General features: G+C 44.6%; 1 protein-coding gene and 1 long non-coding RNA gene across 21 annotated transcripts in view; one reads left to right on the forward strand and one right to left on the reverse strand.

Moving 5' to 3' along the window:
* Nucleotides 1-25,636, forward strand: part of Mitf (transcription factor Mitf) — a 105,344-nt gene that overhangs the window by 73,753 nt on the left and 5,955 nt on the right. For 11 of the 19 annotated variants that reach the window (XM_086985302.1, XM_086985307.1, XM_086985303.1 and 8 more), the window contains 4 exons: nt 14,498-14,699; nt 15,301-15,462; nt 23,867-23,979; nt 24,805-24,948. In XM_086985302.1, the coding sequence (XP_086841428.1) occupies nt 14,498-14,699; nt 15,301-15,462; nt 23,867-23,979; nt 24,805-24,948 (621 nt within the window). Of the gene's footprint in view, nt 1-1,276; nt 2,417-5,439; nt 5,975-11,639; nt 11,721-14,017; nt 14,191-14,497; nt 14,700-15,300; nt 15,463-23,866; nt 23,980-24,299; nt 24,643-24,804; nt 24,949-25,636 lie in introns of those variants that run through there. The other 8 variants (XR_015324971.1, XR_015324970.1, XM_086985304.1 and 5 more) reach the window with 8 other exon arrangements.
* LOC147757027 (uncharacterized) lies at nt 22,133-24,923 on the reverse strand. Of its 2 annotated transcripts, XR_015324981.1 has the most exons (3): nt 24,786-24,923; nt 23,637-23,767; nt 22,133-23,510 (listed from the first exon to the last, which is right to left on the reverse strand). It is a non-coding gene; the product is annotated as an uncharacterized LOC147757027 (long non-coding RNA). The 2 variants fall into 2 exon arrangements; XR_015324980.1 differs by having other exon boundaries at nt 22,133-23,767.

A 25,636-nucleotide genomic window follows, 5' to 3' on the forward strand; every position in this document is an offset into this window, starting at 1 on the left:
CATTGATTAAAATGGGCCATATGTAGTCCAGTGACGTTATTTTAAAATACAAAAAATCTTTGCCTTACTTTTTGCTGAGAAGGGTCAATACCTTTTTTTTACAAGCCCCCACAACCCATTCTGCGTGGAGGCAAGCGTGTTGGAATGCTAATAACAATCACCAGTTATTATTTCCATTACTGGTAGCGACAGGAACGACGAGAATAGTACACGATGATCATAATGAGCGATAGCGGCTGATAGACAATATTTATCAAGACACTAACGACGCAGGTCCAACATGTCGTCTTTTTTGACCGTTAGAATAGGAGATGTTGTTTCTGTTCAGCCAGTTTCATGCCACCATGTTGATTGCCGTGTTAAATAGCGGATCAGAGCCTGCGTAAGCAAAGTGAGAACGACGAGACGTAGGCCTATTACTATCCTATCGGCCTATCACTATTCAGTTGCTATGGGTTTATAGCCTTTGCACCAACTAACTGGTTTTATCACGTCTCGGGCTCGTGAATTGCTAGACAGCTTAACGAACTCGTTTACCATATGACGTATGTCATTACCATATGAAGTTCCAGTAACACCAAGCGTTAACTTAACTAAGTTCAGCTAAAAATTAAGTCTGTGTGACGAAGGTATACTACAGCTGAGATCGGGGTTACGAATGCGATAGTAGAATGCGAGCAAAAGGTACCAATCGATGAATGACCCAGAATTTTATTAAATCACCTGCCATAGTGCCTTCAAAATACTGCATCGCGCAGCGATCGCTCTCTTGAGTCTCGGCCGTGTTTTAACACACAGGGACACATATGGACAATAGTTCGTATCGCGACTCAAAATTTGCTTAGTTCATTCTAGTTCGTATGCGCCTCACATCAAAAAAAGTATCCCGATTTGAACTCTGTGTGCCCGAACAGCAACCCAAATAAGCACAAACAAGGCTTATAGCGATTGCAACTAGCCCTAGCATGATATGTGCTATTCGAAATTGTGCCGTATTAGATGTGGCTTACCTCAATACTACTACATAAATCAATCTTAGAAGGCTTGAATATTGAAACGTCCCCGGACGCCGTGACATTTTTGATATATAATGTAAATACCCTGTAGACATATGGCGCGGATGTGTGTATATGCTACGCATTATTGGATTATCACCGTTATTTATGCTATTTTGGACGCTGTGGCAATTTCTAGCTACAGGGGACAGAAGCAACTAGATATAAAATCGAGGCTTTTCGTGTTTCCGTGTCAGCATCTGTTGATCTGCATTTATTCTTCCTCTGCTCGATTTTTTCCACTTCGTTATTTTGCAACATTGTAATCAGATTGTCTGATCTAGGTTACAGGCTTCATCAGTATCATCTACTCGTTTGTCGTCAACAGGTAGAACGCACGCCATTAGTTGGTACGTGCGAGACGGATCACTAGCAACGAAAACACAGACCAGTAATGTCGATTGCATTTCCGATTCAGGACGGCGACGGGGGGCGGCGGCGTCGGCTGGCTGCGGGTTAGCGCGTATTGGCTCTGGCGTGTATTATGGATAGATTGGATAACCAGAGGCCAAAGACACTGCAGGGAACTTGCGTGCGTCTAGGCGATGAAGGTCGTCAACAGTGATCTTGATGTTGAGGATGATGATGACAAAAGCCAAATACGTGATGATATATTCTCTTTAGCTATTAGTATGCTGAAGTGGTTGATGGCGACATCACAAGTGCGCCGCGGACCCCCTGCCGATAGATTGGGTCCGACCTCCTACCTCTTGTCCATAGTGATTCCGGCTAGTCTTTGGCTCTGCCGTTGTAACTTGTTCATTGTCGGGCCTGTGGGCCGGATTGAGAGAGGATGTCATGGCGGGTCCTAGTACGGCCATCACTTACCGTTTTGCTTGTTGCTAGGGCATGCGTGTGCACATTCGCCGCCTATGCTCGAATACACAAAGTTTTCATTCGAGGGGGAATTCGTGGCAACTAAATATCACCTGTTACGTATGCCTCGACACCGTTGTCGGCGAGCCTAAGTTCAGCGGCACTTGCGCATACAACATGTAGTTGTTTTGGCCCCCGCTATCACAATCGTCTCTCTGTAGGGCCGACAGATTATCGAAAATGCAACACGGAGTTAGGTCCAAAAGCTATTCTGATTTGAACGAGCTAACGTCATCAAATAATCACTTCGTTCCTGATTTATTCGTTCGTTTTCTGTGCTTCAATTGTCGTTGCTGATCACGCTGTGACTAAAGACTAGTACACATCTTGAATATCTAATTGCGAGTCGATGAGGTTCAATGCTGTGAGCTACGTTGACTTCTGTAACGCATATTTCTTCTGAATTTTTCGAACGAATGTTGCTCGGTTCGACAGATTTATCGGCTGGACAACCGGAACCGCCCAAAGCCCAACGGATCGAAAAGGTAGCTACGCGTTAATTAAGCTAAATCTAATGATTCTTTGGTTTCGATTCGTTTTCAATGTAGACAAATGTCTCTGATCGATTCTTAAAACGCTCTTGGGGTGTGATTTGAGAAAATGCTCAATCCACTTGGGCTTTAGATGAATGATTGTGGGCGTGAGATAACTGTGTGCAGTGTGCGTCATCACAGACCTTAATGAAGAGAACAACTTTAATTAGAGATACTGAACTAGTGCCAAAGCTGGAATGAAGGACGCTAAGCTTATGTCGTGTTAGCAACGGCAGAATATATGCCTATACAAATAAGGTAAGACAAACTTCGGCTTGCACCGACAAGTCGACCACGTTGATTCAGTGCTAAATGACTTCGTTGTATATATCAGCGCCAGTGTCTGCCCAGCCGGAATATGGGATTTCTGGGCGTATAGTATATGTAGTGTCGTTCAAAGAAAATCGTGTCCCATCTCCGTCGCAGATTCACTGTAGACCATCAAACCAAAGAATGAAGTTAATGCATGATCATTTATTTGTGACGTATGTGACTGGTTGTCATATCGGGCGGGTTATCGTTATGCGAAAAGGCCTGTGGGACGATATTTATATCTAGATATAAACAGAGATATAAAATATCGTCGGGTGTTTTTGCAAACTTTCCTAAATATGTACATGTACATCGGAAATCAATGCTGTTTATATGAGCCTTCCTTTATTTTACTTGCTGAGAAAACAAACGCATTAAGCAGAAAACCCAGCCATATAAGAAGCCATTGAGTGTTGCATTTCGCTTGATTCGTGTCGGCTGATTGTGTTCTGGTGATAATAGTTTACCTCTTCAGGTCATCTTCATCAAGGCCATTTGGCCATTGGTACAGTTGCGGGCAAGGCCTTGCTCTTATCGGCTGTTAATATTCCCGCCCATCAGAGGACTATAGAAAAAAACAAACACAAATAGAATGCTTCAACTCCACTGATTATACATTAGAAAACGGCATCTAATGGGTTAAACGACGAGCAGGAACTTCAGTTACTTCTGTCGTTCATATAATGTGGCGTGTGAGTAGCGACCTTGAAAGGCTATCACGTAGAGACGTCTTATTATTAATAGTTCAATTTAGAATCCTTACATGAGCGAATGAAGTATGCTACGACTAGCACGATTACTAATTAACTGCCGTCAATCGTACCAACGGTACACGGAGGGGTAAAACGAAGAGCTTAAAGAGCTTCGACTGCGCTGGCCACTCATGGTCGACCGAGAAAGCATTCGGTAACTATGCCATCATCAAACGGAAGCTATACTGCGGGCAAATATGATTTGTGCTGGAGTCCACTACGCATGGGGCACTTTTTCAAGCAACAGGTGTCCTTGTGAGGCAGTTGAGCGATCTTTACCAATTGTCCAACGTATTGTTGACGACCGTTATGGTAAAATTGTAGGTAGTTTTAAGTAGTGACAGTGGTGAAAACATACTCGGTTTGAGCTTTGGATTGTTTCGATTATTGCTAGTAGTATCCAAGCAAATCTTCATTAGCGGCTACACCAAATTGCATTAGGAAGACGTTATCTTTCCCGTATCAACCGATGGTCAATGGGGATTGCCTCAAATACATGTACGTCGTATTTATTTCGTCGAAGGTTGAGAACGCTGATTTTACTTATTGGATACATAGACTTCTGCGAAAAGAATTTCCACAACAAAGACTTTTTGTACCTCCGAAAAATTTACAACGCCCTTGATTTGTTTTCATTTCGAAATAAGAACTGCCGGAGTTCTCGACAAGTTCGCTGTATAATGGGAACTGTGAAGTGTTGCAGTTACATTTAGTAGTACAAACACTCAATTATGCTCTGTAGGTTGACGGTACCTGGGTAGGATTGCCGTCGTCGACTATCTACCTGTCTCCCGATGACCATAGGCAGATATCCACGAGAATGAAAGCGGCTGCTAACTGCAATTCTTAGTTTAACCAGAGCAAAACTTGTTCCGGTTGCATCCATCATACGTCGAACAACAGTCTTTGCACAATATACGGATCAAGAGGTAATGAAAAGAGCTTCGTATATTTACAAGTTACATTCCTATCGCAGTCCAGTGATCGCGAGCGTCCATTCACTTTATTATTGCTTGCTTGTATCCAGATATGGTTACGTGTCCCTAGGTTCAGACAGGGGTCCCGGTGATAGCCTGATAGGTGATATATTTGCCTATTAACCTTAAGGACACGTGGTGGTCTACGTTTAAATCTGGACATAAGACGTACTTCGTTTAGCGCTGCGAGTGGAGCTCTAACAGAATGCCTAACAGCGGTGCCAGACGTAAAGCTCAAAATATTTAGGTTCAGACAGGAGGAGGTTCTTATCCTCTAGTTATAAACAATGTCGGCTGGTATACGGAAGCTCGCAGCTGATACCTGGATCGTTCCTGCTCTGTGACAATCGTTCCATTGCATGATTAGTGTCAAGACAATGAGGTAAAAATTCATCGTTGACAGTAACATGTAAGAAGCCGCCATAGTCACTTGACAGGCTGACTTGGTAAACTAATACAGACTACTGCAGTCCAGCGGTAGAATAGCGGTGGGAGTAGCCACAGCAATTAATTACCACGAGTCCTGTAAAAACCCGTAAAGTGTAAAAGCTCCGGAGCGTTTGTATCAACGCAAACAGCCGTAGTGAGCAACATCAACGACAATGACAAGGTGTGTCGATTTGCCTCCATTTTTCGAATCGCGTTAGCGTCCACTTCGTACGGCGATCTCCCCAGCGACGTGTCTAGTCCACCGACTGCCCTCAAGGTTCTTAGCGTAGGCAGATCCGCGACAGACCAGATCTCTACAGTTTGTAGTGCTATTTGTGTCTCTCTTTCTGCAACGTTAAGCGGTCGCCACTTTGAGATGCTAGGCCTCTCTAACCAACTACCGTAGGTGTACTGCATAGAGTTTAACATAGTTAGCCTTCAGCATAACACCGTATCCCCTCTACCGTTCCTACTGCTCTATTTAGGTGCTGCTCTCCACTACATACGGTAGCAGCCCAGCTCAGCTGCTTGCTACCGTATCTCATTGTAGACCTAACCCAATTAGACATTATTAATAGTGGACGTTGTGCAGAAAAACATCGCTGTTATTGTGAAGGAAGACTGACTACCGACTCAGGCATCATCTGCCTCCACGTTTCCATTATCGTCAACATCGTTTGTTATCAGAATTGTCTTCTACTTCTTGTTCCTTTCTTGCTAACCCGCCTCAGAGTTTCGGTGTTATCCCGTCGCGGACTGTTTGCTTGACCCTTGCGCAGGGTGGCCCTAACAGATCTGCGCGCGGTATCTCTGCCCTCTGAGTCAGAGCGATGGAGCAGAAAATCGACATCACATCCTCGTCGACATCAGCCGAGTTGAAGCTGTCCTCGCGGACATCCACTCTGCCTGCCCCCGCTATGGAGGCATTGGCTGGCTGTACAGCCAACGAGCAGCTTCAAGACATTTGGTGTACAAATGACGACGTTTCGTTACCAAGAAAAATTCCCGATTCGCGAGTGTTGAAGCGCAACACCAACTGGGTATGTGTCTATCTGTCTGTGTATGGGTATTACACATATCGACATATACACAAAAATGTCGATTAGCGCGCCCTGTAATATTATCTATTTTTTAGCGTTATATAAAATAGACGTTCGCTTAGGCAGGATGTCCGATAACACGCTTGTTTCCGTTATATAAACAGAATAAACAGATATTATGAGTACAAACACACAGCATAGCTGATGCCCAAGTTAAGCCAGTCTGAACACTTGCGGTGTAGTAGAGAAGTCAATAGGTTGATACAACTAAATTCAACTCAGTGCTGAGCTTGAAAGGTTAACACTGGGTTTCAATTCGGCCTTGATCGACGACTGCCTTAACGAGTTGCTATTAATTGATAGCTCTGTAACTTCGTTCGCTTGGTTCTCATTAGCAGCCTTCACCTAACGCTCGCTGATTTGAAGACGGTGAATGGTCAGCTTGGCAATAGTACGTTTACCGATATCAATCAGGGTGTATAATATGGAACATTGTAGTCCAGCGTAAGCTTCGTATGAGCTTTATTGAATGAATATCTGTAAACCTTATGTATCTTGAACGGCTCACTACAAAGAAATTACACTAGTAAGGTATCGGTAACGCATACATTAACTGATTTTGTGCATGTCCTATTAGGCTTGGGCCAACGTTTGGGGAAAGACAGTTTGAAGTGATCGGTGGCGGCCATCACCAAATAAACGTATCGTATATGCACCGCCATGTGTTTCGTCAACAACTCACGTTCCAAAATAAGTACTGCTGCATATGGGAAGCGGTTGGTGTATAGCAGTGTTGAGGTGGCCGACCAAATCTAAAAATTGGCAACAGTTTGTTGTTGAGCTTTCCGAAAGGCACCGATTGTTATCACGGCGTACTCTGCGTCGCAGCTATACGTTGTTCCGATACAAATGGGAAAATTGTGGTAAGAGCTTCGGATCCGTGGATTTGGGTTTCTGTAGTGTGGGTCGATTAAGTAGAGCCGTACTTTACGCAAATTCAGCTTGAAAACGGCTCGATTTTGTATGGAATCTGTTTAGCAAACAGAATGTTCACTAATCGTATACAATACACACAAGTATTAAGTAAGTTAAAAATTGACACTGAACTTACTCCAAAGTAGTGACCGTTAATAATGGCGAAGCTACTATTGGCGTCTCGAACCAACCTATTTTATGAGTCACATTCTGTTTAGCGTGTGCCAAGTTTTTTGCCTTTCCAAATACACAATTTTCGATTAAATACTACTACAGAAGCATACCGTTATGAATTATAGCAGTTCACACTGAACTCAAGTGAGACATGATCGCCATCGTTAGACTTACAGTTCTTTTTTTCATAGAATTCAGCTGTGTTCGATTAACTACCAATCTACTGATACTGAATAAAGTTAATATCCTAATAATAATTGCCACACTGCAAATAAAAAAAGAACACAAAACAAACTATACCAGTACAATATATGCATCCTCCCATCAACACCTGAAAATAGAGCCGATGACTTTATATCCACCTGTAATTCTAACAATGATCAGATTTCACTCTCACCCTCACATAGATGGTAGAAAACTGATTGGCCACCCCAGCGTAACCGCTATCTACCGGCAATTCGGTGTGCGTACCAGTGCCATGCTCTCCTCAAAGAAGGCCGAAACGCATCTCGGACGCAAAGCAAGCCGAATCCGATACCCAGGAGGCCCTTTAACGACCTCACTCGGATAGCCTTCTATTGGAAAGGACTATTGCAGCCTATCTCGAGGACGACGAGATGGCGGCCGTTGCCGATTTCTAGCGTAGAGCCTTTTTCTACCCGCAATATGGTTTCATGTATCCGGCAGTGACCACGGTACCGGCGGTAACCCATCTCCGAAATAAGTTTAACGTGCCGGTTTGGTCTAGCCTCGTTTCATCTCCTCCCTTTGCCTTCCTCTATCATTGAAACCGGATCGCAGCGCTCAGAAAAAAGACTAGTAAGGAGCAAAGAGCAGAAATCTAAGCCGGACCAGAAGACGAACTCAGAGCCGTCAGTGGTTGAGTCGTCACGATTATGGTGATAGACTTGCGCGTTTAAAGAGACCATTCTAATGGGATGATGAAGTGGTGAAGTTTGCTGGGGACCTACGTTTAGCGGAGTTCATCGAATGCTGCGTTGACCTCAGGGCAATGGAAATGGCGAGTGCGGCAATGAAAGCAGTAGCGACTGCTTCCAAACGTCCTGTTGCCTAGTATCCTCTCGTAGCAGTCTGTGTCTATAAGTGATGGTCTCTATACCTCATCGTATGTTACGTTTTTGTCACTGCCTGACGGCAACCGGTCGACGAAAAAGATCGGCCCCAGCTGAGACACAACTCAAACAGAAATCGAACTACTGCTTTGGTTGGTCGCTCTCCGACGTCCTACGAAGACTGCACTGTCCCCAAAGCGACCACCCTGTAAAAAAAACCAGTAAGTTCCCTTTTTTTTGGATTCCCCGTACCGAGCGCATTTCTAGGATGGCATCCTTCTACAGCCAGGACGAGAGCAGCGGGTTAAGATTCGAGACGAGATGAGAAAGAATCGGGAGCCTTTCAAAGAGAGCAGAGACAGAGGGCCAAAATGAAAAATAGTAGAATGAGGCTAAGCAATAAAGTAGGGGATCGAGGAAGCCGCACGAGAATTTTGTTCTGAAAGGAAACGATATATGTTCCGATGCTGCCGCTAACACTCGTTTTCCTGTGCGCCTTTTCTCTAGACCGGACAGCTTCTAGTACTCACTTCAGCCCTGCTTCTCTCTTTTTGGTTCACGCCTTCGTTGACAACCCGTTCAGCTTCCTTTGGTTAGTTTTCCACTCGGGAAAAGATCGTCATTCGTCTTTTTGAAGTACGTCTGATTGCCAGATAGCTCACCATCTAGTCTTTCTTCCTTTCAATTGGATTTCTGCCCGTTGTGGCCGCTTGCAAAGGGTACGCAATAGGGGAAAACATAACGACAGTGGGACCGGGGTGGTCACAGAGTGAGGTGAAAGAAAGCTCTGCGCCTAACATTGCATGACGTCTTCGTGCGTTTTGGGCTTGTCTGGGCCAGTGGACTTGGTTGACGGTCGAACAAATGTCGATATGTTAAGGTTCGAGGCAAAACCATTCAGCTTGTTTGTCCTTCTTGATTGTCTTCATAGGACGATTATCTTTGCGCAGAATTTGTTACACCCGTCTCAGCTGAAAGCAGACGGCTTGTCGATTTAGGATCTCATTCAAATAAATGGACAAGGCTTAGATAACGTGCGAATCATCATACATTACGACACCAGCTTAATGTTTGGAACGTATGCAATAGAAGAAAGGACACTGGCGCTATTTGTTGGCATGCGTTCCTTCTTTTCCTCTTTGTCTTCGCTCCCTAAAAGATACCTGACGTGAAACACGGGCCCTTGGGGAGCATATTGGCCAAAACAGCAATGAGATAGACCATCTTTTGCCTGCGGGTCCGGACGGGACGACGTTTTACGTTGCAGCTGGTGTCTCTGTCAACATGAGACAGACAGTATGAAATCGGGGAACCGGAAGGACGTCGAAAAGGTGCCGCCTTCGCCATTCGTCGGCCGAGAGATCTAGCAATGGGAGCCATTGACGACAGCGCGCAAGAGAGCCACCAGCCGCTTTACTTGCCCTCCGTTCTATACTTGCTTGCCCGTCCACTCCTCCGGATAGCCCCGGGACCTTCTGGAGACATCACTGCTCGCTATCTGCTGGCTGGCGCCTTGTTACGGCTTGAAAAACCGGTGGATTGTTGCCGTCATATGGAAGAGGCAGCTTGCTAGGAGCTAGAAATATGCATTATATTTCGCTGGGCGCATATCTCGTTGTTGTCGCTGCTACTGGGTGCTGTCATACGCAAAAGCAAAGCCGATAGCTGCATCGCCTTGACGTCATCGAGTATAAGACGAACGCTTGTGGAAAAAGCTAGAAGGAATATCAACGTGATGGCAGCAACAGAGTATACGGCTTTCGGGACACAAAGACAAAAGCAGTTCTCGTTTAGGGTTTTTCACAACAAATATTAAAGATCGAAGTAATATGAATCAACATATCTATACCAATGTATATACTTGTTTACTTGTACTCCGTAAGACACATAATTAGTGCATCATGTCTATCTATTTTGTTGCATGTTTATCCACGACTAGCCCACCGCACAGCACCATAAATGTGGATCAAACATGATACGCTGTAAATTGTAGTGATATAATCCTGGCCCCTCTTTCAAATCTAGCACCATTCATCTACTGTACTTCTGACGTTTCGAATTTTAGGTCTGGTATCGCCGTTAGGCTTTTTATCAGACAGATGGCTCTCAGCACGAAACGGAGTATGTCTGTACCCGCACTCGACTACAATGTATCCCTAAAATTAGCATCTACTCTATCCTTTTTACGGTTTACTCGTGCTGTCCTTACGAGTCGGCGCTCACAAGTGCCTCACAGCATACGCTAGGGCCGCGAGGTGGCACCGCTGAGGTGTTCTGTAGCATTTCGTGAAAGCATTACGCCTTCGCTTCGATGGCCAAGCGTCGACGCCGTATGCGAACTTTCTTTGTGTTGCTCAGGGGCGTACATATTACCCTGATTATTTATTTTTCTCATGCTTAGAGAAGCTAAGCGTGCATTCCCACTCCTGGCACGCGCCGCGCTTGCGAATGGCGACATCACCGCATCCATAATGACTTTTTTGCGCTGAATCTAGATCTCCGAACGGACAACATATAAGTAGAGACAATGCGTTAACACAACGCTTACAACGATCTCACGTTTAAGGATCAGCAAACAGGCCGCGAAACGTTTTTGAATGTTTCCGCTGAAGAAAATAGGCCTTAAAAGCCTTTGGTTCTCCCTTGAGAATAAATGCCTGCGTTTGTTTGACGTCAAAGCAAAAACTTCGTTGCCCGAACCCAGAGACCTAATTTCATCCAGAAAATTTTTCAGCGGAAACATGAAATACACATTGGCTGTATGAATAGATTCGAATGAAGACGGAAGACCTTATTTACTTACATGGTGAAGGCTACACGAAGCGCGAGCCTCTTAGAATGAAGCAGTTTAACTCGATTAATTACAGACACGATTTTAAAATTGCTCGATTTGTTAATAAATAAACTATAATTCACCAACGATTACTTTAGTACCTAGAGTAAAAGTCTTTTTGTTATGAGCATCGTTTCTATTAGTAATATTATGGAAAAAATATGATGGCTGCCCTATCGCTAAGGGCTTAAAATGATTCCACGTGTATTTTTAATGAATAGCACCCTTCATCTAGATATTTTACAAGGTTTTGCATTAGAATTAATACTGTGTGTACAGCCAGAGATGGAAGCGCCTACAATAAACACTAACCGCAAATGTGATTGCATGTATCTCATAACTTTACATAACGAGGGTATAGCGAGCAGGCAATTTCAGAGGGAAACATTTCAGTACAGCTGTGATCGTTCCCGGTTCTGCTGCCAGTTGCAGGTGGCCACCACGTCGTTTTCGCATTTCGTGCCGTTGGGCGCCAACGCTATTTCTGCCCACGCCCTCCTCGGTCTTACATATTTGCAGTGGCTGTAGATCCTCTGGCTAATCATTGTTACGGGGTGTCCGCTGTCAGGAAACAGTACCACACGCCATCTTGAACCATTGCTGTGAGAATCGCTGGATTCGCTATATGCATCTTGTTAATAACAGCTGGCTGTCCACTGTTGCTAACCGTCGTCCCTGTCAGCATCGCGGTGTATGTGTCTCTCCTACTGTATATTGTTACTGATCAAACCCTGTAACTAGAAGCTTCTCTTATTTTTCCTTTGTTTCCAGCGCTACCTTTGCTCGTGTTCCGTTCAGGATGGGTAGTAAATGATAAAATCAAGCAGGTTTGACTGTTTCTATTGTCAATATAGTATTTTGAGCCTTGTTGGATCTCATTGTCACCCCTGATTGTCCGCCGTCGTCCTAAGGTACAACTACGGTCTTGCGCCTATGTATCACTGTTTGCCTCTGTGCACGATAAGCACAGTGTACGGAATCCGGGTTTATTTAGTGAACGATACACGCAGGCGTCGATCGCGGTAGTTTGTTTGATTACCTGCTCGCTTTTTGCCAATCCGCGTCGTTCCTCCTTTCTGTCTCGAGAGCACACGTTTCAAATGATCACGCACAGAACGCTCGTCGGCTCGAGTATAATAGTTCACGTTGCCAATACATATCTCGCCATTCTTTCGGGCTCGGTCTCAAATGTTATTTCAGCGCACCTAGAGATATGCGATGCGGCGCGCAAGCGGGGCATCGGGTTGACGGCGCCTCCCGCTTCGGGCTGTCCTGACTAACTGGCCCACCGGTTCTGTCGGTTGACGTCCTCATCCTGTGGTCACCGCGACACTCATCCGCTTTGCATTCTCGGCTCGCTGTGACGCACAGGATCCAGCGGTGTTGCTCCGCATGCGCAAGTTGACGGACAACTCGATGGAGCGCAGGCATGCCTCCCGGAATGAGTGTGCGTCGAGGCGACGGCCGCGATAGGAGAGCGGACAAAAGAGAAGACAATGGCGATTGGTCAAAAAACGAAAGCAAAAGAGGCCGCAGAATTTCTCGTGATCCTTTAGAATCGTGCTCAGCCAACGGATGGACGGGTCGTTTTACTTTCGAATTGCTTCAAAGCAGAAATCGACCCCATCCGGAACACGGTCTATTGTTTGAGAAAGCTGTTGTTGTAGAACTGTATCAAGCGCAGGCGGGCGCTGGTCCTATTATCTATTCTGAGAATATTTACCTGTTTCGGAGGGATGCATATGTATATATATGGCTATGCCTGGACCACAGACGCTGCGGACAGGCATGCCTAGTTTGCACCACATAAAGTTCACATTGGCCTTCCTGGAGCAAACATAAACCGTCTTAAGCTCAACAAGTAGAAAGCGGTATATTCATTTTCATAATTCAGACTGAAGCGTGTCTACGAATTCGTTTTGCGCGTCCGTACTTACTTATTGCTGAAATTTCAATGTACTTTGTAGAGGCACATGTTTCTGTGACCCAGCCAACCGTTCACGATCAAGGTACAGATAATTCAGTCAAGTCCTTGATAGCCTAGATTATTCTGTTTACTATAATATAGACACTCTATGATATATCATCAACGTGATGGCTGAAAAGCGACAAAGGACAGGTGCCTTTTCACGTTCAGCGCAGCTGTTGATTGCCTCGACTGCAATAATTTATCACTAATTTACCGAATGGCTTTGATACGTCATGAAGGTTTTCTCTCTTTGAACCACTCGCACACATCGTACCGCGATACGTTACCGACGCGCGAGATTGTGCCGCATTGCTCGTAGGCTTATGGCGGAAAGCCTCAAAACAATAATGACTGCATTTCGTTATCATGGGGCTCCCGCATCGGCTGCCATCTTCGGTAAGAGACAATTGTCTCCAGCCGTTGGTCCTCATCGAGTCTCTTCGTAGCAGTTCTCCAGCCGCCTAAAGACAGATAGCTACGCGATAAACGACGAGACTAGAGGACGTTTTGTAGTTTGTAAATCCTGGTCGTTATTGCTTGCCAGCCAGACTGTTACTTTTCGTATAGCCTGTAATTTGCAACTGAAAATAAACGAATCTACAATACCTATGGCTGTTTAACTCTAGATTGGAAGGCAAAGACGGATGAGTATATCGCTACTATTCGATAGGTGGAACTGTGCCTTGGTTCAGTTTATTCAGGAACTTAGTATGCTAGCTAATCGGACAACGTCAGGTTTGCTTTTAAAAGAAATGAACGCACCTTTCGTTTGCTAGAAACAGTCCCCGTAACTTCTCCCTGAGTGAGTTTCATGTATAATATGTAGCATGCGTTTGTAAGCAGTAGCGTGGGAGCACTGGCACAGAAGCATGGCCTTAGCTACTGTCCAAAAGAGCAAGTCCTGTCTTACCTTGCCACAGCACTAAAATTTACCACCCAGTTTAATGAGAGTTCCTTCTGTCCAACAGAGTAAAACTGAGTATGAGTCCACATTGATATCATAACGATTAGGCCGACGGCAGAGCAAAAACTCCTTGCCCATTCATCGTGGTCGGCATTTCTACATTAACTGCGGGCCTAGCAACGAGCGCGTTAAGCCATTCCTCTGACGGCTATATATGCAGCGATAATTTTCGTCCAATACGCAACATTAATGCCAAATTGGGCTATGCTAACTGGGCTGAATTTATCGGTATGCACTAGATAGTACCATATCTAGTTCACTAGGTTACCAAAATACAATTATCGTTTTCTTTGGTCAGGGACCGCGTAGGTCATGGGTCCGTTCTCTAGGTGAACTATTACTGCCTGCCTGCATCCTAACTCAGCTTATAGATAATAGGCGTATATTTTTTTGCGAACAGACCCGATGAATCTTTCGATAATCGTTATCTGTCACACTATCTTCACTGAAATGCTACTAATACTTGCATAACTCGACGTATTTCGTCAAGAAATGTTTATTCTAATTAGTTGGTCAACTGGTTTTTTTCTTTCAGTTTGACGATGTGCTGGACGGATTGTCGCAGCTAACAAACACAGATGATTTCTCGCTATTCGAACTACCCCCGACGGTACCGTCAGGTTCCTCGTCGACATCGGCGGGGGCTATGGGGCCTCTGCAGGGGCCATCAACACAAAGCGGCACCGATCCTTCGTCCGGAGCCGGCGGCAGCCTTCCGTCAGGTATATCTTACTTCTGTAAGCAGCTTCCGCTGGTTCCTCACACATTAGAGGCATCGCTAAATCAGAATTCTTAATTCCGCCCATATTTTTCGTTAGCTAATGCGCAATAACCCTACGAATATCTGTTTAGGCACCAACTCGACGGGCACTGTGATAGGTAAACGTCTAATGTTAACATAGACTGGAATAGGTGCCCATTAGGTAAACACTGCTGCTTGTGTCCCTGAATCGTCTTCACTATCGATGTTTTTAAATTTTGACAGTATTTCTTTTACATTAACCGACATAGCAGTTGACTCAATCGAGGTAGTAAAAACGTATTTGTTGGCGAGCTAGAGAAGATCTCCTAGCTTAATGCGAGCAGCATTCACGGCGATCTGAATGAGTCATTCTGATAGGTGGCAGACCCATATTCTTATGAGTGGGTGAATCGGTTCGATATTGCATCGCCGTACGATGCAAATATCAATGTGATCAGCTGCTTCACCGAGATAAACTTGCTTTTCAGTGGCATAGAAATATATTTTATTATCGGCTCAATAATTTATCGGCCTCTATAATCATTAGAAGTCGTCGTATTTATCGTTTTATTGGTGTTCTGCAATCGGGTGACCAGCGAGTGAAATAGATGGCCTGTGGTCACCACCGTTAGCATCATCCTGCCGAGCCGAACTCGCCTCAGTGGTCAAAAGTGAGTCTTCGTCATGCGAGTTCTTCACCGAAAATGATCTCAAGGCGCTCGCAAAGGATCGCCAAAAGAAGGACAACCATAATATGAGTAAGTAACGCTATAGCACTAAGATTTTATCATCAATGTACATTAGCGCGTTATTATTCAAGAATAAAAAAATAATGTTCTTTCCTTATTAAGCGATTTTTTTCTCTTCTATAATATGTGCCTGCTAATGCATCTCGTTTGGTAGTATGCACTTCTACGACAAAAAAAAAGTTATTATAGATACACGATCTTGTTTTTCTTCAATCTTGTTTAAAATTTTTGCTAGCGTAAACACGCTCCATGAGCAAACGTATTTGCTATTTTATTATTGATCATTTTATCTTACTGACCACCCAAATTGAAGCGGTTAAACTGAAGATAAAGCGGCGCATCTGCTTTCGCCGTAACCTCATATTAGCTACCCTGATGCTAGGTCCTGCCGGAAGCGCTTGTTACCAACTTGTTGTGGCGCTTGTTACGTTTAATAAGCACAGTAACGGCTTTTACGCAGGTCTTAACCAGGCACGACTACCTTTTTTTTGCTAGTCGTCAGTGACTTTCTTCTCTCGTCCATTGCATCATTCGTTAATATTTTCGTCTCGACTTGAGTGTCGCTTCGGTCTAAGTTCGATAGCACTACCTCTCTGTAACTCGTCTGCAACGAGGGCCTTTCTCGAGGCCCCTTGAGCTTTGAGCGACGTTACATCAGTACAACAACGGATGTTACAGCACAACTAGCTAACCACGCCGATTGTATAAAATATTATTATAGACAAGCGTGCTCGATAGTATAAAACCAGATAGATTAGCACGTTTTCACACCTGTGATTGATACTGTTTACTGTCTTACTCTTACACAAAGCATACGTGCAAGTTCATAGAGTCCTGGGGTAATTCCCTCTGCGCTGGCGCACCTCAAACGTCAGAGATATTCGACTTACCATCTTATATAACTTGACATCAAAAAATTCTGTCTACTCTCCAGTTGCCGCTACGACCGCCACTCCTTTTTGAAAGAGATTTTCCTTTCTAATCAACACCGATATGCCCAACGCCCAGCCACTTGAATGAGATCCCTAAAAACAATATTTGAGACATTTGCAAAGGTGCAGTAGAGTTACGTCATGGACATACCTAGATCCCTGCCAGTCGAGGAATCCCAACTGTCGTAGTATTTCACATTGCCACTTGTAGCAATGTAAATGTTTATAGTTTTTTTTTTTTTTTTTTCATTCTCAATGTTTAGCTGAAATACAGGTCGATACCTTCTAGCAGCTCCTCTCTGCAATAAAGTGCTTTAGAGGAGTTCATGTAAAGGTGCACAGATAGCAAAATCACTCTCAAATATCAGAGGGGGCTGTTATGCTTGTTCTTTACTAGCTCATAAAGGTCGTTAGGATGTCGAAGTGCGGAATTTGTGTGATATTTATGCGCAATAATTACCTCACAAGAATCAATTGAGCTACAATTTACAATTTGCGAAATGAAATTTGCGATAGCCAACTGTCTTTACTCAGTGATACTTCAAAGCTTTGCTTAATTCAGGCCACTCCTTTGTCGTTTTACTATTATAATGGTCAATCTCATCTCCAATTCTCCGCTAATAGGCACTCATATAGAGTGCTAATCAACAAAAAAGCCACGTGCGTCTCTCTACTTACAGACACTTAGGCCTAGCTAACCCGGCTTCCCTACGAGCCTTTACGAGAGAGCAGGTTAAACACTTTACGCTAAACAACAGAGCGCGCTAGTTGGAAGACTAGCGCCCCTAGATACAAAGTGTAAGCAGACGGCAAAGCGAAGGGGCAGAGCACGAGAAGAGGAAGGCAATACATGCTACTTGTTTCTTTGCTGCTGCTAGGGCTGTTGTTGTTGGTGTTGGTTTTTGGTAGATAGTTGCTGGCCCTGTAACGGGTAGCAAAAGGAGTCTCGGTGTGGAGGGCGCGGCGCGGGCAACGACCGGCATCGTTCTATCGCCGTCCCCTATAAGAGAAGGCGGTGCCGTGGGCCAAGCCGGTGGAGGCTTTATCAGGTGGATATATAACTGGCAAGCGTGGCCAGCGCGCCGTAAGTGTAATACTCGAAGGGGAAGCGGCTGAAGCAGGACCAGCGGTAGCAGGCCGGCCATACTGTTTATGATAGAGCCCCACTGGATAAAGGAGCTACAATCCAACCAAAAGACCAACCACCAGCTTCTGGTTGCCGCTCAGTCCAAGGAGGTATAAAGCAGTAGATTATTATAAGGCGCAACACCGTTCACTGTTGAATTCCTACTCCTGCCACTGCAGCGACTACGACGACGGCAGCTAAGCTGGAAATAGCTAGTTGCTTCCACAACTTAACGGAACGATATGATGCATAGTACGAGAAAATATGGAAATTGAGATACTACAAGCATAATCTACCGGAGACCATCTGGCGTGAGAGAGCTAGCCAACCGACAACCTAACGATGACCCTGTGAATTTTAGTAGCACTAAAATCATCGCACTCACATCTTATTATAAGTCATTTCACAATGAGGACAAACCTTCGCCGAAAAAAGTCTAATCATATATATATTTTACAGGCAGTGGTAGCGATGAAACGTATCACGCCCTTTGAATGTCAGAGCTATGTAAACGTAGGTTCTCGTAAATGGCCGTCTTCAGTGGCATGCGTCCTGGTATCGTCCGGACATATGTCGGCCTGAGGACAACCTCCCGTACCTAGCAGCGGCAGTCACGGTGATCGTGGTGATGGCGCCAAATAATCACGTCGGCATTTTTCCACCGCCGTGTCTGCCAGTTTACTGGTATTTTCTCATTGCTTACTTCCGGCAATGAAACGAGTCGCGTTTTTCTTCGCAATAGATGAAGAGCATTCCTCAAATGTCTCGCACAGAGCTGCACGTGGACTCAGGTTCCTCTTCAGCTATTTGCCGTCATATGCTCGAGACGACTGTTTCTGCGCATTGATGACTGCGGCTTAGAGAGATGGATCTCGTTTGAAGACATGCGGGAACTCGTACGCACGACACTGAAGCGCGCAGATATCTAAGCCATGGTTGTGCCAGACGTTACCTGGACATACCGGAAAGAACTTGTTCAGCCGAAGGACGATCGGTCGCGATCTAGTATGCGAAAGATGAGTTCAGTAATGTTGAGACCGGTATGAAACTAGAAAATTTAGAATAATTGCAACAAGTCTTTTATAGCTACTCTAGTTCCTATGCCAACAATGATGTAAACTTCTGGTCTGTTAATTCTCGTAGGGTGCATAACTCATGGCGTATGTCTAATTGAAGCTCGCCCATTTCTGCATCGCCAAACTGATTCGGCTGGTACGATTGAACGAACCACGCAGGACCATGATGAAAGGTTTATATCTTTTAGCGAGAAGTAACGAGATAGGTCAGGTGGGCCTTCAACCAACCATTCGTGGAAGAAGCTGCAATATGGAGCCATACCTGAGGGGGGCAAAGCGGAGAAAAAGAACTGGGTACGGGGATGGTCATGAAACGCCGTGACGTTATCGCTATATCTTTGGCCCTTTGTAGCCAAAGGGTAAATTTAATAGTGTCCGAAAATGGCACGCATCGCTTTCTGCTCGATTTTGCATGAAAGCTGGCCTAACCGCCCCTATGAAGGCCACTGGACTCTTGATGGCTTTCTTGCATCTACGTACATGTGCAGGTCGTACATGCGGCGCGTATCACTGTCATTTATAGCCGTTATTATTACTAAAGATATATCTATACTTACGATCCAGTTGAATCAAAGTAAATGAAATACACTAAACAGAAGATACGGACTGCGTTAATGGAACCTGGCAAATAATGCTGTTGTTTCTAGAATACTTAGGTTGCCAATAAGCAAAAAATAACTTCTATCTCAAATTGATAAAATTATAATGCTAAAACCCAAAGTGTCAGCATTTTTCAACATGGATGTCCTCGTTGTTAGTGGGACAACTAGTGAACTTAAGGTTAACTTTCTTAATTTATTTTCATGCAGCATAATGCACGACGCTTCCCTAGCAGTACAAAAAACTTACGTATAACCAGCTACACGAGCATAGCGGGGAACTATATGCATACGTACAACTCGATCTTTGAATGCTTGTCTTGTTGAACGTCGTTGCGCGTCGCTTATGATGTCACGATTAGCAACATAAAGTGATTTAGCCGGAGTTCTTGAGAAAGTGGGGCGACGCCTTTTATGGGGGTCCTTCGGCGTCAAAGAGGCACTATTGCCCATATCTCTGGCTGTATCAGCGGCTTGTTTAGGGGCAGGAGCAGTAGCCGCAGCTACGATGGCAATAATAGCCGTCTTCATTGTTCTTTCTCTTTTCGACAGCAGTAATAATAGTCGAAATGCGTCAGCATTTGTGATTGTATCTAAAACAGAAGCCCTTTAAGCAATAATTTTCTTTTGGTTCGTTCTTCAGCTCCTTCTCCTTCTGCCAGCTCTCTAACCCTGCCATATCATGCACCTCCTCCTCTCTGCTTTCCTCATCACCAGGGAAGCCTTCTCGAAAAATAGACAGTTACTGACACACAGACGAAGGGATGAAACGAGGAAAAAACAGGACAAGGCGCAAATGGAAGAGGTGCAAAGGGCTAAGGCATTGACAGTTGATGTGGGGTCTTAAAAGGAAGGTTACGACAGAAAAAGAATTGAAAATTGGGAAAATCACGGCTGGCTCCGACCGGCGAATGGAAAAGATAACGGGCGCCGATCAGTCACATGACTGACTAGTGAACAAGCGCGTAACACTCAACGCGATAGAGAGTACGCGGTAGAGAGATAGAAGGAAAGCAAGATAATTATAGGCGGAAAAAGCCACTAGTCTAGAAGTGGACCTGCAGTATCAACACTGGTCTATTTTCTACCCAATTGAGCGTCCTGGCGTTTTGCTTATTGCATGCAGCTGAACTGGAGAAGGCAAAAAAGATCTTCTGTGAGTATAGCGTTTACCGAAGCAGTACTGTTTAAATGCGAATAAAGACGAGGGCTAGTAGACTGGTACTACTAACTGATAAAAGCGTTACCTGATGTTTCTATAGTATCCTTGTCAGTGCGGATTATCGGTGTTGTTCTGCATCCTACCTAATTTGAAGCATCCCACCGCAGCTTCGATTATCTCTTTTGAACAATAACGCTGCAATCTGGGTACTCGCTTGTCTTCCCTGGCGTCGTTTGAACGGGACAAGAGTCCATTATATGGATTACTTGATCGAAAAATTAAATTGCTCGCCAACGATAGCCGCTATTTTCTTGTGGGCTTTGCCATTCCGCTCCTCTTTTTGAGAATGTTTTCTTTTCGGTCTGTATAAGCACCATATCGTGGTTAGGGCCTGTACCGTTATTTTTGTTGTTGTTATTGTCGTCATCGTTGTTCCCATCTTTTTTAAACTTAAGTTTGTTGTACGTTTCTGTGGCGCTGCTGTTTAATTTCCCTCTTTCATTCCGCTTTGCCCTTGTTCTTATATTGTCTTCCTTTCTTTTATCTGTTACTTCTGCTGGACTATGGTATCTTTATGCGTTCCCACAACCAGGGCCTGGCCACATGCCTGTATGAACGTCTGCCTGCCTACTGTTTTCATTGCCTTTTTTTTTTTAACTCTTTTGCTTTTCTTTTACGTAGACTCTCTCGCCAATATTCGCTCGTATTTTCCGTCTCTAGACAATAGCTATTCACTTTTTTCTCCTACGAGTTCGTCCTGTATTCGCCAGTATCTCCTTGGTGCCTTGTGTGTCTCACTCTCCAAATCTGCCTGCATTTGTATCAGTTTGCATCTCTCTGACGGTCTTCGGCGAGCTGGTACCCGCCCGGTTTCATTCTCCACCGTTCTGTGCCGCTTTTGCATTTCAAAGTCACGCGTGACGCACAACTGCTACTGCTTTTCCGCAGTGCCATGCTTCTTCTGCGAATGTGAAGCGCCAAAACCTACGAGATGATGATAGTGCGGCCCGCTGGCGCTAAGGGCGGAGGCAAAATAAAGAGGCAGAAAGAGCAAATAGTTCGAGTGTATGTGTGTATCCGTATTTGTGAGACTGCTCGTGTGGGCTGACGCCTTCGTCCTAAGAGGGCGAACTACCGTACCAATGCAGAGCGAACGCAGTCGCCAAGTTGGAGCGAGCTTTCTTTCGTCTCGTTGCCATTTTCCTGTGTATCGCCATGCTTGCCCATTCACGCTTATCCTAAATGGATTACCAACCAGCACGTCGCATGTTGGCGCCTCGTCTGAAAGCGTAGCACTTTTTTTGCCATTTCTGCTAGGCTCCATGTGCCTGCTACTTTTCAATGGCTATTTGGTAGCTTGTGGTTACAACACTTCACTGGGTAGAGGCCGATTCGCAAATTTTCTTGAAGATCACCCCAGAAGGTGCCTCATGCACACTCGCTGCGCTTGCCTTACGAGAATGTCTAAGTAAAGCTTGCAGCAATAACTAAAAGTGCATAATGCCTCACCCGTACCCCTAAAATTAAGGGCAATAACAACCATCTAGCTCCTAAAAGGGGGAAATTTGCGAATAAAACGTGACAACAACTAGAATCAAAGTAAAACATTTTCTATGAAGTTTATTCTCTAGTACACTATTTCTGAAGTACGTTTCTAAGGAAATATTCATTGTCCGTTAAAAATAGTAGAAAGCGAATTTAAGTACTTTTTATTTGTACACTGCTAAGAACAGTTGATGCGAAGCACATCTGAAATAAAAGTGGGTAATTACTCATTAAACAGCTCATTTATAAAGGCGTTTTATTGAATGCTCTGCTATTTGTACGCAATCGTTTGTGTTTGCTAAAAAAATCTCTTATTTCCGTAATTCTCAAATGACTGATTCGCTCATGCAAAAAAGTTACCGTCATCGCAACCACGCTTCTTACAAATACCTCACTTTCGTCTGGACTTTAAGTGTGTGCTTAAAACTACGGGGCTTTCTGTAACTTGAAAAACCTTTTTTGCAGCGAGATCACTACATTTCAGACCTAAGCGGTCTTTCTCTAAACAAACCATAGTAGCAAGTGCTTTATAGAGGTGTACACACACGTCCCGGACTTCCTCGCCCATCGTTGTCGTTTCGAGCATTCTCTTATACTCTAGTTACTTTTTCGTTGAGCTTTTCCTCATCACAGACTACACTTTGCTCGTTTCAGCTTACTTGCCCAAACTAGCAGGTATAGATTTTATAACAATGTCCCAGCCCCGTCGATTCTGCTCCATTCTAAATTAACCCGAAAAGTAAACTATTGAGCATTTGGGCCAACCCTGCCCAAACTAGACCGGCTGATTTTCCATCGTCTATAGACCCTCGCGTTCCTTCAAAGGATCCAGCCAAACAAGAACCTACTGACTCATAGGACAACACGCAGGAGGCTCAGTGGCTTTACTATGATGTTCGACGTGGTTGATCCGTTTGTCGTTTCTGCGTCGATAGCGATTTTCCGGCGTTATTATATTTTTTTACTTCTCATGCTCCACAGGAACAGGGAGAAGGCGACGCACAGTCACTCAGGTATATACGCACAGACACATTCGGTGCTCTGCTTTTAGCCATACTACTCTCAGGTCGCGAACAGAGCCTGATCCTGATTACGGCCCCATCCAAGACCACCCTAAGCTTGCGTCTCTCACGTCAGTGCCGTGTCCACCTTGGTTACTAAAGAACGACGACGATGATTGCAGCGACAACTTCGCCAACGACAAAGACAGGAGAGGAACAAGACTGAAGTGGAAGGGAACCAACACACAAATCAGTTCGCGCTAATGCTTGTCCGCTTGAGCCGCCGCCTGGCAGTCGATTGTAACTCTATGTGACCCTGCAGAGGACAGCCTTCGTTCGCTTCTCGTCCGGATGAATGACCAGTGAGAGAAGCAAGATCTGAGGACCAAGCTAGACTTCGTGTCCTGAACAGGCACACGCCACAAGGAGCCGGTCAAGGATGGGATGAGATGATTCTACGGCAGAACTAAGATTACGGATGAAGCGCCGGCAACCAATGCTGTAGCGCCAAAGCCAGAGCGAAAGACTGCGTCGACTGGACCAAGGAGAGAGCACCATTGATGTATAGTTCGGCCGGAGAGAAGCAAATAACCGTAGAGCGATAATAACCTTACACCTAGAAATAGATTGATCAGATACGAAAGTAGATGGCGCTGCTAACGCATAAAGGCTACCTGACGGATGTTTTGGATTTTACCTGTTTTTGGCAGGCCACGATGGCCCAGCGTGTCGTGCTACTCACTTTTTGTGAAAGGGAGTGGTTCGGTTCATTAGTGCAAGCGCTCCTACTTGTCTCCCTGGTTTCACCATCAACCAATTTAAACTACTAGATGGTATAGCACGTCGTAGATATTTAAAGCATGTTAACTTTAACTGAAAGACAGGAAGGAACAAAAAGGTCACTTTAGCCTAACGGGTTTTTTTTTGCTTTTTATCGATTACGTTTTTTAATGGACTTTTCACATCCTACAGTCGAAAGGCGTCGGAGGTTCAACATCAACGATCGGATAAAAGAGTTGGGCACGTTGCTGCCACGCAACAATGACCGCCACTATGATCTGGTTCGGGATATTCGGCAAAATAAGGTATATTACAATCAAGATTAAGATAATATAATCTTAATATATCTTAATATAAAGATACAATCGAGAAGGCTTTCTAGACGTCACTGAGCTGCTAGTGAGCTAACAACAATTATAGATATGCATTAGTGCGCTTACATTAAGGACATTAAAGTCATCTTTGCATTAAGTTAATGAAACTTAACGGAATGGCAGTGGGCACAGCAGTGCTGCAAACAATGAGAGGAGACGAATTCCTTCCAGTCATGCCCAAAAAGTCGAGGTCATAGACGACTGCAGTTGACAACTTGTGGCACTGCCTGTTGTTTACCTTCCTTGTCCAGGCTGACAGTGATTTTCACGGAAACGATATTCGTCGTGGAATTGCTGTGATCAAACACGGCATTCAGGGTCGCAATAAGCTAGGCAGGAAGCGAATAGGAACGACTAGGCGCCAGATCTGTTCTGTGCCGGGCAGGATAACTGTACCAGGAATGCTGTAAGGCTGATGGACTGCCGCACACCTTGGCTGATGAATTGTGGACGCCACTGCTAGAGGAACATAGTCATAAAGTTGTTCGTGCGTACATAACATTTGTGCCTGCACTTGTTGACACTGACGAAAAGCTAACATACACCGAAGAAACTTAACAAACGGACTTTTGCAATAAGCGTATGCTTCCCTAGGTACGCGAGTGGAATAGACTGATCGCCTTAGACCCAGCTAGAACATTTTTATCAAGTGACAAACTTGCCGGACATAGAACCACCGTAGCATTCATTCACTCTTTAACAAAAATACGATCGTGACGATTTGATTAGTGGCTTACTTTGTTTTCTACTTTTCAGGGTACGATCCTCAAGGCGACAGTGGACTATGTGAAGACGTTGAAACGAGAAAATGATCGAATGCTCGCCGTTGAGGAAAGGCAAAAATACCTTGAAAATCAGAACAAACAATTGCTGATTCGAATTCACCAACTTGAGGTACAGGTAAGAAAGGGATCACACAAAGTTCGGGTAAACAAAACAACTGGCGTATCATACCGGTTGCAGTACCTATTCTGATGTGTTTTTTCTGTTTGTTTCTTATACATATATGCACGATTGTACGTTGACGTACATTTTTTTTTTTTATATAGACATATAGTGAAATTGAAATAAATTGGTAATGAACGTATGTTTAGCTGTCACCTTCCCTTTACAGAACTTTCGTCTGCTTACATAACTTTGACTTAGTTGAACAACTCAGTGAAATCTAAATAGCCCCACGTCATCGTTCGGTGTCACCTCGCACGACAGAAGATCATATAACTACGTGCGAGTGAACGTGTCTAAACAGTGGAATGTGTGATTTGCGTGTCTATAGCGACGATCGGCTAAGACGGATTTGTACCACCGTCACTTTCGTACACGTCATTGCCTTTTTTTTACCAATGGAACAAGAGGGAAAAACGCGAGAACGAATAACTCGGCTAAGGAATTGTGTGGTGGAAGAATGAAGGTGTCGACGGAAATCCTACGTGAAGGATTTGTCTCATCTGTCATTGGGCGGGATCTCGTTATATCAGCTGCAATTTAGTGCTATGGTATGCCATTCGTCCGTTATTCTTATACGCCACTACTCTGCGATGATATTTGGAGTGACGCTACCAAGACGCTGCTGTGCCATTAACACCGG

Source organism: Varroa destructor, unplaced genomic scaffold (genome assembly GCF_002443255.2).
Source record: "Varroa destructor unplaced genomic scaffold, Vdes_3.0 BEIS01000003.1, whole genome shotgun sequence".
NCBI lineage: Eukaryota > Metazoa > Arthropoda > Arachnida > Mesostigmata > Varroidae > Varroa > Varroa destructor.